The following is a 13,068-nucleotide window of genomic DNA, read 5'->3' as shown; positions in this document are numbered from 1 at the left end:
ATATTTCTTAAAGGTTGAGAATCAAACTATGTTAAAAAAACAATAGTGCATAATGGAAGATCTAATTGCTGTGAGATTAGCAAAGTAAACATAAGAACAAGTATCCTCAAAACTTGGAAATTGTAGTTTTTGTAAATTTCCTGGCTACCATCTGGTCTAGAACAGGGGTCTCCAAACTTTTCAGTCCGAGGGCCGCATTAACTATCAAATTTCTGTTTGGGGGCCAGTTTCTCCCAGGCATGTCTTTGATTCAGTAGCGTAGCGAGGGGGGGGGGGGGGGGACACATATGTCCCCGGGCGCCGACCTTAGGGGGCGCCAAATTGAAAGTTTGAGGGGGGGTGCAAATGAAAAGTTCGAGGGGGGGGGTGCAAATCGAAAGTTTGAAGGGGGGTGGGTGCAAATGAAAAGTTCGAGGGGGGGGGGGTGCAAATGAAAAGTTCGAGGGGGGGGGGCGCAAATCGAAAATTTGCTCTCGTGGGGGCGCCAAATTGGAAGTATGTCCCCGGGCGCCGGGAAGGGTCGCTACGCCTCTGCTTTGATTTCTCTGGGCAAAGTTCCTCAGCCATCACCAACAAACAATTTTTACGTGGACAAAAAGATCTCCGCGGGCCGGATGAGAGGACATCGCGGGCCGCATCCGGACAGCTGGCTGTAGTTTGGAGACCCCTGGTCTAGAACATTGCTGGGATCTAACGAGGAACAATACAATCCCCTATAATGATTTCATTATGGAAGTTATGTGATTACAATTTTTCTTTTTTTTTTTTACATTAAACTATTTAGGTTTATAGCCAATTCTTTTTAGATGACTAAAACACATGTATTTGGTGGTTTCTAGACTAAAATGGTGCAAACAAATTTCTTAGGGATTTCTTTCAAATATGTGGATGGAGTGAAGGGAAAATGGATTTCTCTAAATTGTTTATGTAAACTTCTGGTATCTAAATCTGTGACCACATTATTACTGGTTTAAGTAACCAAAATAACATCCAATCAATTTTTACCTTCCATGGTACAAGTTAGCTATGATACCAGAAATTCTGAGAGAACCTAACACTCACTAAATCCTGAATATAATTTGGAATTGATTACACATAGCCTACAGTGATAACTTTTTTTTAGTTAAATCAAAGTAATAAAATTAAAATTGAATTTAGCAATTAGTAAATTAGATAAAATATAAAGTATTTATCTTTAGCAGGTTATTTATTAATTAATCAATAAATCACTACACATTTCATTAGAGCGAAGCTAATTAAATAATCAATGACTGGATGAATTATGCTCCACATTAAACATTTCTCTAACACTGGCAGTAACTATTGATTAAAAAATATATACTTGAAAACTAAACACAAGTCTTCAATAATTGTGTGTATATACCTGTAACTTTAAACAAAACCCAACTTGAGTTTATCAATAATTGTTTCCAGTTACAAGTAGGGTTATTTTATTTTTTAAAAAATACATTTCTTTATGATTTTATACAGATCATATAAATACAATAACATTTTATTTTGTGTGGCTCCCTCTGTGTAAAGTGTTTCATAAAATTAACAACCACATTAAAACTATAGTACCTATACAAGTATTTACACTGTGTAGGAACAAGCTTTAATTTGGTTTAAGAATCAAGCGTTTTGAATAATATATTGTAAAAGATTTTGACTAGTGTAACAATAATAAAATGATTGAAAAAATAAATCAAAATAAAATTCTGTTTTTAAAAAAAATGTATACTAGATCTAGATTATGTAAAATTATAAAAAGTTACAATAGGTTTGTTTGTTTGAGAAATCAACAGATGAAGAAAAAAAAACATTATTTTTAAAACATAAACACAAATTTTCATGAATTTTGTAAAACAATACTTCAACTTATAAAAAGTTGTGCATTCAAAGAAGTGAGATAATATGTGCAACATTCTTAAAGCATAAATATCTTTGTAAAAAATAAAGAAAAAAAAAATGGAAATCAATAGGTGATGGCAATATTATTTCTCACAGGTTTAAATATAACAGGTTTTCTTTAACCATGGGAAATAATTTATTGGAAGTTAACAAAATCATTTATCATTTTTCTAATGTATATAAGGGTTGTGTAATACAAACTATTGAATATATGTATTTATCTTCTGTGTAGGTTTAGATATTTTAGAGGCTTTATATTTACATTGAACTCACAATGTATGTATTTAGGTTGAATAGAAATCTTTGATTAAAGTTTCAGTTAATGTTACTTTCTCAAAATTCCAGTATTAGCACAAAAATGCTTGAAATGTTTTTCTAATGTATCTTTCATCTAAGTAAGCAGGGAAAATATACACAGGGTAATGGACATAAAAACTGTAAGGCACAGGAAGAATTCTAGTATTAGCACAAAAACATGTTTGAAATGTTTTTTTAATGTATCTTTCATCTAAGTAAGCAGGAAAAATATACACAGGGTAATGGACATAAAAACTGTAAGGCACGGATTGAGGAATTATGAGAAACTGAGTAGGGTGACATAAGACGCTATAATAATAAAATCACTGAAATCAGGCCAAGTACAGAAAAAATATACAACATTGTTATAGGATGTCTCTGTCTGTTTCTTCCCTAATTAATGTCAAGAACATCTACTATTCACATGCAGTGGTGGTTGTGTAATAATTCTTTTACCTAATAATCCGTATAATGATGAAACTGTTTCAAATTTTTCTCTTATTGTGCTTCTTGTGCCTTTGACTTTCACTTCATTACACCACTTAATATTATAAATTAATATTATAAATTAATATTATAAATTATTATTATAAATTAATATTATAAATTAATATTATAAATTAATATTAATTTAGGAAATTTAAAAAAAAAATTACAAAGAGAGACAAAATTAGAGTAAACAAGCTATGAGTTAAAGAGTTTGTGGCAAGCTGATAGCCAAAAATAAATGCAGCCATGGAATGATTACTTTAAAAAAAAACAAAAAATATAATATTATGTAGTGCAGACTGAGATAATTAGATTTGGAATGTACGCTCAAAGATTTTTAAAATTAAATAATTAAGTTATAAATTAAAAAAAAGTATGAGTTTCTTAACTAAATAATTTATGCAAGTTAAATTATGCTATAAGGAATATAAAAGCTAAGTTATAGCATGAAATCTTAGGTAAAAAAAACCTCTCATAGTTTATGGCAGAAGGAGTTGATCGTCGTTCTGATTCTCATCATCCTCTCCATTCTGATGAACATCTACCATTAAAGGTGCATCATGGTCCTCTCTCTGTTCCTCAATTTCATTTACAATATGACCGTTACCATCCTGCTCGTTCTGATTGGGATTATCTTCACCATTGTTGACATTTGCATCCAAGGCAGCGTAAATATCAGGCACTTGTACGTCAGGTTTCTCTCCACAAGATCCAAATGGGATGACCAAAATATGAGAGTAGATCAAGACTCCAATAGGGATAACACATAAACCAGGTACCTAAATAGAATATTTATAAATATAATTATATAAAAATATAAATAAATAAATATATATTTATTTTTAAAATTAATTTTACAATATTTACATATCTAAATTTCAAATAATTTAGTCTAAAATATATTATGAAGGTCATTTATAGTTTCTTCTAGTCATCTCTTTGGGGGTGGGGGAATGAAGCCCCCCCCCCCCCTCAATCTAAATGAAATCTATATGAAAAAACATACTTTTACCAGTGTCATCCCCCACCCACCACCAAAAAAAAAACTAAAAACAAGTACCCCCTGGAAGAAAAAGGTTTGGAAGAAACACTGAAGTCATTTACCTGAGCAATGAAAAATCCATCCCATTTAACAGCAAGGGCGATGGCCCAGTAAACAGTCCAGAGCAATGTTTCTACCATAATCCTAGGTAGGGCTCCTTGGTCGCGGATTAGAAACATTCCCAGGTAGGTGTAAAATATGTAAAAAATGATGGAGCCTGTCAAGATTCAACAAAAATCAATTAAACATTCATGTTTCCAATAATAAATCATTTTAAATACCTTAGGCCAATAATGTATTTAAATAAAATAACTAAATAATAAACCAAACCAATATTTATACTTACATATAAATGAAACATATAACAATAAGAAAAAGACCAATTTATTTTTTAAGAGACATAAATAAAATAACAAAAAGAACCAAACTAAGTTTTCAACTGACCTAGAAATGAAAAACAAAAAAGAACCAAACCAAGTTTTCAACTGACCTAGAAATGAAAAACAAAAAGAACCAAACCAAGTTTTCAACTGACCTAGAAATAAAAAACAACATAAACCGAACCAAGTTTTCAACTGACCTAGAAATAAAAAACAAAAAAGAACCAAACCAAGTTTTCAACTGACCTAGAAATAAAAAAAACAAAAAGAACCAAACCAAGTTTTCAACTGACCTAGAAATGAAAAACAAAAAGAACCAAACCAAGTTTTCAACTGACCTAGAAATAAAAAACAACATAAACCGAACCAAGTTTTCAACTGACCTAGAAATAAAAAACAAAAAAGAACCAAACCAAGTTTTCAACTGACCTAGAAATGAAAAAACAAAATAAACCAAACCAAGTTTTAAACTGACCTAGAAATGACAGAGCACATTCCCAAGAATTGCCCAGTTGGTACATAGCATCAGCAACATCCTCCAGTTTTCCATTGGGCAGAGTGCTGTACTGTACCAAATCCAACACATTGAACAAAATCAGAAATATTCCGGAAAAAAAGAATCCATATACCCCTGGAAAAAGAAACTTTTCTTTATAAACTTTATAAATATTGTTATATGTTTATCTACTAAACAAGATATCTTTAAGCCTAGGTAAGAAGTATTCGTTAAGATTTTTGTATATGCTGAATCTTATTATGTAGTTATTAATAAAGTATTTTTAAATTATTATAAATCTCTTTCAGTATAAATGTAAAGATAGTTGGATTTTTTTTTTATTATTGTGTTTAATGTAGACTTCATGTGGGTTAAGTAAAGAGGTACCATGCCATTTTTTAAAAATAATAAAAATGTATATCTATATGTATATGTATATCTCATGTATATTTATGTATATGTATATTTATAGACACATTCTTTATATTGACCCACGAATATGTTAAACTATAAGCTTAAAATAAGATCCATAAAGTACTAATGTTGGAGTCCTGGTTAGAAATGTAGGCTAATAACAATAAATAGCTACACACTGAACTAACCTTCAGCTCCCAAAAAGCACATGGGATGAATGGAATATTTACGAATAAACTTCTCTTCATAGATTATCTGTGTTGCAAACATGATCTGTGACATAACAATAAGTAGGTCCCCTAAAAATAGATAATACAAAAAACAATCATCTTGTTTAAAGACTAAGAAAAAATTTAAAAATTGATCAAGAATTATTTATAACAAAGTATTAGTCTCTATTGTTTTTTAATAGAATTAATTGATTCAAATAAATATTGATTAAAAAAAAACCTTCAGTAACAAAATGTAAGTAATTATGTGAAGAGTATTTTATATTAACAATATAAAATTATCGATTTAAAAATAACCCAAAAATCTTTCAGATATATATTTTAAACATAAGAAGAACAGATCCTACCTGCAGCAATTCCATATTTCTCATAGCCATCAGGAACATTATGAACATAGTCAGATATGCCAGATACAGCAAAACCCATTGTGGCCACAATGACACCAAACCACACATAACAGGCAAGTTGTTGGGCCAGAAATGCCATGGATAAAAGAGCAGTAAAAAAAGCAGCAGTGCCTGGTTTGTAAAAGAATAAATAATTAATTTTTGAAAAGGTAGCTACATTGCTATTTTTATGACAGCATTTAAAATTTTTTTTTACATGAGATTTGTATGAAAGCAATCAAAGCAAATTGTTATTATAAGGAAATTAAAAGAGTTCTTAGTAAAAATGTAAAAAAATAAGGTGGTTAAAGTCATGGACCCTAAAAGGAAGATATAAGAATCATGAATGGTGGAAAAGTAGAGCCTGGGTTTCATTTTCTCAAAATACATACAAAAGAGAAAGAGATTTATTAAGTTTACAAAAAGCAACTGAAACACAGAGTGCTATTTCAGCTCTCTTACAAGAGAAACATACAGAAATATTTATTATAACAAAAGAACAGTTTAGCTACACAATTATTTTGAACAACATCTTAACATTAGAACTATAACATTGAGACAGATATGTTATTGCTCTGAGCAGATAACTACCTGCAAGTAAGCATATAAAACTGAAGTTTTTTTTTTACCTTTAAGCATAATGTAACTTGATTCGTATGTTAATTTGACCCCAAAGTAAAGGAGTAAAACCCCGGCTTGGGCGAAAAACGCAGCAGGAAAATACAAAAGAGCTGATGGTTTCTGAATTCTTCTATTTCTTTTGGGGAGGAGAGGGATGTCGTGATTGTCTTCCACTTGATCACCAGCTCCATCAGCTTCTTCATTAATGATTTGATTTTGGGCATTGGGTAACTCATCAGCTCCACCTTGATTGGGAAGATTATTAACATCCACCAGAGGAATATTTTTTCTTCCTGAAAGTAGTTAAGACAAATTTTCAATACAATATGTGTGGGAAAAATATATTTTAGGCATAATCTTGTAATGATAAGATTATTTTTTTATAAAACAAAAAAAATTATCCAATCCAATATTAATGTAAAAACCATGTCTCACCTCGTGGTTGTACTTCACCATGTTTGAATCTGCCAAAGCCAAGTATGTTTCTGTCTATTAGGAACCATAAAGGTAAAAGTAAAAACTGCACAGTCTGTTTGAAAAACCACTGAAATAAAAATTAAACAATATATGGATAAAACAAGAGCAATCTATTAACACATTTAGTTATGGCTTAAAAGAATAAAATAGGTTACTCTCAAGATAAAAATCTATTCACACTAAAAAATAAACAACACATAAAATAAATAATAACATGCTCCACTATGTTTTACCAGGAGGAAAAGATGATCAAACTGATGAGCCTTGCTGGTCTTTGATCCTTGGACAGTTATTTTAGTGGGCCATCTTAAATAAGAATAAAAATATTGTTTGGGCATTTTATTGATGCATTAGTATTAGAGTATGTCATGTTATACACAGTTGGATTTTGTAAGATGTAAAGTAATAAGAAAGTAGTTACTTAAACAGAAGCCATACATTATTAATGCCATAAAGTAATAAAATCTGTATGCTATACCCAACGTTGATAGAATATTTATTTCAATACAAATATAAAGTGCAATCAAATTTATATTTCAAGTAATAAAATCTGTGCGCTAGATCTATATCTAAAGTTTATAGAATATCAATTTTAATACAAATATAAAGTGCAATGAAATTTATACTGTACAACAACTTTTTTTGTGTTCATTTTTTTTAACTGGTGAAGAACAGTGTCTAATTTAATCAGATGCACTTTCAAGAATTTATATTAAGGTAGATTTACTAAATACACAGCACAGGGCTAACACTGAGTTATTCCTAACAATGGTATTAATTTTTATACCTTAAACTGTTACAAAAAATCAAACATTTGAAAAATGGCTCCAGCTCTCCCCATTACCGAAGTCTTTATTCTTTTGATACAATTTATATCTAAAAACATTAATTGAGTTGTTTCCCTTTAAATGAAAAACCTGCCTTTTTTATAGCTAGGTTGATTTAGCCAACAAAATCACTATTTTTATACTGAAAATCAAAACCAACAGATGTACTGTACATTCTCTCATGTTATCACAATTTATTTTATTAATGAAATTTTTTGCAAAGCAAATTAAATTATAAAAATCCCACTTCACAGTCTTATGACTTTAAAAGAGTTATCTTTTAGTTTTTAAATTCACAACTAAGAATTGTATGTAGCAGGAATAATATTGAATATGCACTGAATATATATATATATATGTACCTGACTCAAGTCAGCGAAAGTAATGGCAGATGGGCATAGTTATTGAGTTAAATAAAAAATGTGTAAACCAATAGTGATATTAATGAAAATAAGAATGCTGCAAGGTTCCTAAATTGTTAACCAAAAACAAAAAGACCCCCCCCCCCCCCCACACACACAAAAGAGATCTATAGCTGTAGGCCAGCAATAGAAAATTATATTTTAATATAAGTTTTAGGAACCTTACACATTACACAGTGTTTTTCTATGAATAAGTAGTTGACTAATTGTGATTAATAAATCTGTTTCCAAAATGGCAAATGGAGAAACCTTATTTTTATATATTTTAATTTTATTTGCTAAAGTAGCTTTTTAACATTTTTACACTGAATATCTAATATCTAGATCTATCATATAGATTTAATAGATCTATTCATTACCCACTATTCTATAGGTACTAGATCTACATACTAAATACTAGGTATTATAATGCCAGATTTCAACATGATATTGTCATTGTGACAAGTTAAAAACTGGCATTTAACTTTTATTTTAACTATTTTTGTCTTTAGTTTTTAACATAGATTATGATAGAATCCAGGTCTCTACTCTGTAAATTTCTAACATAGTTTATTATATTATTATTAGTTTAAAGTTTACATAGTACATAGATCTAGTCTTACTCTTAGTAGATCCAGATGTGGATCTAGATTCTAGATCTAGATCTAGATCTAGATTCTAAATCAGATTCAGATCTAGATTCTAGATCTACTAATAAAACTAATCTAAAGTCTATTTCCACTTTACTTTTAGTAACTTTTACTTTATTGACATGAATTTGCCGTGATTAAAAATTAATAATGATTATTCACTTATTGTAGGCCCCTAATTTAGCTGTTAAAATAAATCGTCGATTGCGATCTTAATCTTGAAATGATCAATGTATGTACTCTAGAGACTAGATTCTATGACTAGAAAATCTATATAGTATCTATTTACCTATCACATAATACAAGCAGTAGTCCAAAAAATAAAAAAGCAAGTCCAGTTATGATCGCATTTATTGAAGGCATTTTCAACAAGCAACAGCAAAATATTTTTCTCAAGCTAGATCTATGTCTGCTTGAGATTCGTGGAATTTCACAAAGCTAAAAATAGATTTACTTCCGCGTAGCTTTGGAAGAGAAATATTTAAAAGCGAGGGCTAACAAACTTCCAATAACATTAAAACCAGACACGTGCGCTCTAAGCTAATGCAGGTCTTATTAATAATAATAATATAATAGTAATATTAATGATTTTCCTAATACACATTATTTTACTCTTTTACTCTTAGAGACGAGAATCGTGAACTAATGTCACTTAATTAATAATTATCATCACCAATTTAAAGTTGATAGTAGAATAGTAGATCTAATAGAAAAATTACGGATCTCTAGAATAAGATTAAGAATATAGATCTATATGATTATTATATAGGCCTATAGAATTATCTAGTCTAGCTAGATCTATCTTCAACTTCTTGTTATCATATTTAATTAATTAGTTTGTGTTTCATATAGCCCTCACATTAGGTAGCAGTGTTTCTTCCAGACTTTTTTCTCCGGGGGGGGGGGGGGGGGGGGGGGGATGACATTTTCGGGGGGGGGGGGGGGGCGGTAGACTTTTTTCGGGGGGGCGGACACTGTTAAAAGTATATATTTTCTATATAAATTATATAAATTTCATTTCGTTCGGGGGGGGGGGGGGGGGGGGGCCGTAAAAAAATTTTCGGGGGGGGGGGGGGGGCAAAGCCTGGAAGAAACCCTGTTAGGTAGGCCTACCATACTAGAATATCTAGTAACAAGTAGCCTAAAAATTTTATAATACTACTTCAAAAAATAAAAATAAAAGGAAAGTGGGTCGACCAAAGAGAACAAGGAGAAGAACGGTAGAAGAAGAGGCAAAGACCGCTAAAATGAGCAGCCCAAAACCGAGTCCGGTGGAGAGGTGTAATTACAGCCCTTTGCTCCCAAGTGGCCACAAAGGAAAAAAATAAATGATAACTTCAAAACTCTTTGGGCTTAATATTAATAACGCCACTTTTTTTTTTGACGATTTTTACCTTTTTCCCGTCATAAAAAGACAATGCCACCTCCCCACCCAAAAAAATTGCTGTTTTTTTTTTAAAACATCGATTTCGTTAAAATACGCTCAAAAAATCTATTACAATTTACAAAAAAAAAAAAAAAAAGAAAAAAACCAAATTCAAAAAAGCTAAATGTAAAGTTCAATTTCTATCATTACTTTTTAAGGGGGTAGGTTCCAGAAAAAAAGCCAACTTCTTACCTAGTAAGCTTTAATTATATATTTGTTTGTATCTAAATTGGGGTACATAAAAGAAAATATTTTGATGACTCAGAGACTTTTCTGAAAGAATGGTCATGGCAACGGTGGCCATCTTAAAAATAGCCTTTTGTGGAGGTCCCAAGGTTAAAAAAACCTAGAATATATATTGGTCATTTAATCATTGATCCTTCTTTTATTAGCCCTAATAGAGTCAGCTTCCTAGTTTTTGTATCTAAAAATATTTTTTTTCTAAATTTGGTATGCTGAAATAGTAATACCATTTAAATTAATGCTAATTTGAATGGTATTTCACCAGACCAGATTTTCAAAATTCGAATTTTTTTTCCTATTTAGTGGAAAATTGTTTTTCTTTATTAATGTCTATAAATGTTCAAATTAAGAAAACAATAATGCCTTGCACACGTTTTTTGTATGTAGTTTTTTCTTGCGCATGTTAGAATGGATGCAGACTTGGATAGCTAGTCAACCTCAATGATCAAATACAATATCATAAGACATATATTAACTTGCTGAATGCCATTGTATTTTTAATTAAGTTCAATACTATTGTAATGTAGAAAGAACACAAAATCTTCTCATGTTCTTTGTATCAAATGTTTATTTTCCAAACAGTAGGTCTATACATTTTTTTTACAGAATCTTGCACCAAATTTTAAAATAAAAATGCCATTGACTAAAGCAGCGACATACACTTTTGGGAAAGAAAACAAATGTTATATTTTATAATTTTTATTATTATTACACTTAAAGCAACAAATTTCACTGAAAAAAACCAGGAGAAAAAAACACACAACAACAACAAATCAATATCTTAGTATCATTCACAACGTAGAACATTCAAATCAATACATTTAAGCTATATCAAAATTTAAGCTATATCAAATAAAACATTTTGTAAAGATGTGTTAGTGGAGAATCATAATGTAAAATATAATATAAAAGTGTAATAAAATGAGTCATCACAGAGTGGAACTTTGTTTTTAGTATTAATGTTTTTAAAAGATTAATTACATACAATTTTATTTTAATTTCGAACACTTTAAATTTAATGATTTAAAAAATTAGATAATGCAAAGGCTAAGTTATAAAGTAGGATTGTTTAAATCTAAGTGTTGCATGTTTTTTTACCTGACATATTTTATAACAAATAAATTCAGGATGATTTAATAATTACAAAACTTAATTAACATTGAGAATTTCCACATCAGCATTTTGTTGACGGGGACCTCTTCTTCTCACTTCTTCAATAGCCTGGCGATCTTCGGGATTAAGTAATGGTACATCGTCGTCTACAGCTTGCGCATTGCCATTGATTATCTGTTCTGGGTTTCCTTCTCCAGCATTCCCATTCCCTTCATTAGGTCGACCTCCACATGAGCCAAACGGAATCGGCACAATATGATTGTAGATTAGTACTCCCAATGGAATAACAACCAAGCCAGGAATCTACAAAATGTGATTTCATAGTTTATTGAATTTTTATACCATGTGAATAAAGTTATAAAGATGTTAATGTAAAATCAGGAGGTGTAAAAAACAAAACATGCATACTTGAGAAACGAAAAATTTATCCCATCCAACAGCAACGGCTATGACCCAATACAGTGCCCATATTAATGTCTCGGTCATAATTCTGGAGAGAGCACCAAGGTCACGTATCAGGAACATCCCCAAATATGTGTAGAGATTGTAGAATAGGATTGAGCCTGCAGAATTAAATTATTTTTTCTTAAAATATATACATCAAAAGAAAATATATTATTAGTACATAAAACATTCAAAATGAAAATGCAACAGATGATGATTTTTCAGATCAAACAATGAAAGTATGTAATAGTAAAAGCATTTTAAAATTTGTTAAGATTTAGTAGATTCTAGTAATTGAATTAATATAGTCAAGTAGGTAAAATAATAGATTTTCTTTTTTAAATATTTATTCTAAATTTCTAACTCTTAATGCTGGAGATTGTCCTATATAATATACTAGGATACAACAGCTGCATTATTACCCAATGTAAATTGACTCCACCATTTAAAATAATTTTTTAAACGTAAAATTTTATATTTTCATTTAAAAACTCTTAAATTAAAACCATGCTTTAATTCCTGCAATGAAGGTACAAAAACCAGTAACAGCTAAATACTTTTTGAATTATAATGTTTGTGATGGTTGATGACACATACTACTATAATACTGTAAACCAAAAATAGATATGTACCTAAAAATGAGACTGCACATTGTGGTGAATTTCTTAACTGGTGAAAGGCATCATATATATCCTCAAGTTTTCCATTGGGCAGAATGCTGTACTGTACCATGTCCGAAAAGTTAAACAGTAACCACAAAAAATAAGGAGAAAATTAAGCCATATATTCCTGAAAAAAAAAGAGCAAAAAAATGTTTTAAAAAATAAAACAATCATGGAAGACATTTCCATTAAATATTGACAATCAACTTACAAAAAAAAACGACCTACAAATAATATGATATTTGAATTGACAGCCATAGAACTGATCTTGTAGTGTATATTTTTTATTTTACTATACAAATTATAAGATTTCCCTTTAAATTTTAAATCAAGATGATTGAAAATGAAAAGTAAGAAGATTATCTGTTGCTTAATCAATAAAACTAACCTTCAACCCCCAGAAAACGCATGGGGGTGAATGGAATGTTTTTTAATGAATCTTTGCTCATAAGTAATTTGTGTGGCAAACATGATCTGTGACATGGCAATGAGAAGGTCTCCTGAAAAAAATACATAACAGTCTTTATACATTTAAAAATTCAATTCTATACCATAGTTT

The 13,068-nt window shown here is 30.2% G+C and overlaps 2 protein-coding genes across 2 annotated transcripts; both read right to left on the bottom strand.

Moving 5' to 3' along the window:
• Positions 1-462: 462 nt before the first annotated feature.
• On the bottom strand, positions 463-9,040 carry LOC131930650 (solute carrier family 35 member F6). The gene is made up of 9 exons (XM_059287233.1): positions 8,911-9,040; positions 6,977-7,049; positions 6,702-6,810; positions 6,275-6,559; positions 5,607-5,777; positions 5,218-5,328; positions 4,595-4,750; positions 3,802-3,956; positions 463-3,476 (listed from the first exon to the last, which is right to left on the bottom strand). The coding sequence occupies exons 1-9, from the start codon at positions 8,982-8,984 to the stop codon at positions 3,177-3,179; spliced, it is 1,434 nt and encodes a 477-aa protein (XP_059143216.1). The 5' UTR covers positions 8,985-9,040; the 3' UTR covers positions 463-3,176.
• A 1,800-nt stretch (positions 9,041-10,840) lies between these two features.
• LOC131930646 (uncharacterized) lies at positions 10,841-13,009 on the bottom strand (the record flags this gene model as incomplete). The annotated part of the gene is given in 4 exon segments (XM_059287230.1): positions 10,841-11,706; positions 11,812-11,966; positions 12,480-12,636; positions 12,898-13,009. A coding segment is annotated over 1 exon segment (110 nt), but the record flags the coding sequence as incomplete, so codon positions are not given.
• Between the last annotated feature and the right edge of the window lie 59 nt (positions 13,010-13,068).

This window comes from Physella acuta, unplaced genomic scaffold (genome assembly GCF_028476545.2).
Source record: "Physella acuta isolate Inbredline_101_S28 unplaced genomic scaffold, ASM2847654v3 ptg001811l, whole genome shotgun sequence".
Lineage (NCBI taxonomy): Eukaryota > Metazoa > Mollusca > Gastropoda > Physidae > Physella > Physella acuta.
The sequence above is the reverse complement of the archived record's forward strand: the minus strand, read 5'-3'. Positions and strand labels throughout refer to the sequence as shown.

Coding starts and splice junctions, on each gene's coding strand:
- LOC131930650 (XM_059287233.1), bottom strand. CDS start 8,984: ATGCCTTCAATAAATGCGATCATAACTGGACTTGCTTTTTTATTTTTT. Junction 5,329..5,606: donor GAAATATGGAATTGCTGCAG/GTAGGATCTGTT, acceptor ATCTATTTTTAG/GGGACCTACTTATTGTTATG. Junction 4,751..5,217: donor GTGCTTTTTGGGAGCTGAAG/GTTAGTTCAGTG, acceptor TTCTTTTTCCAG/GGGTATATGGATTCTTTTTT.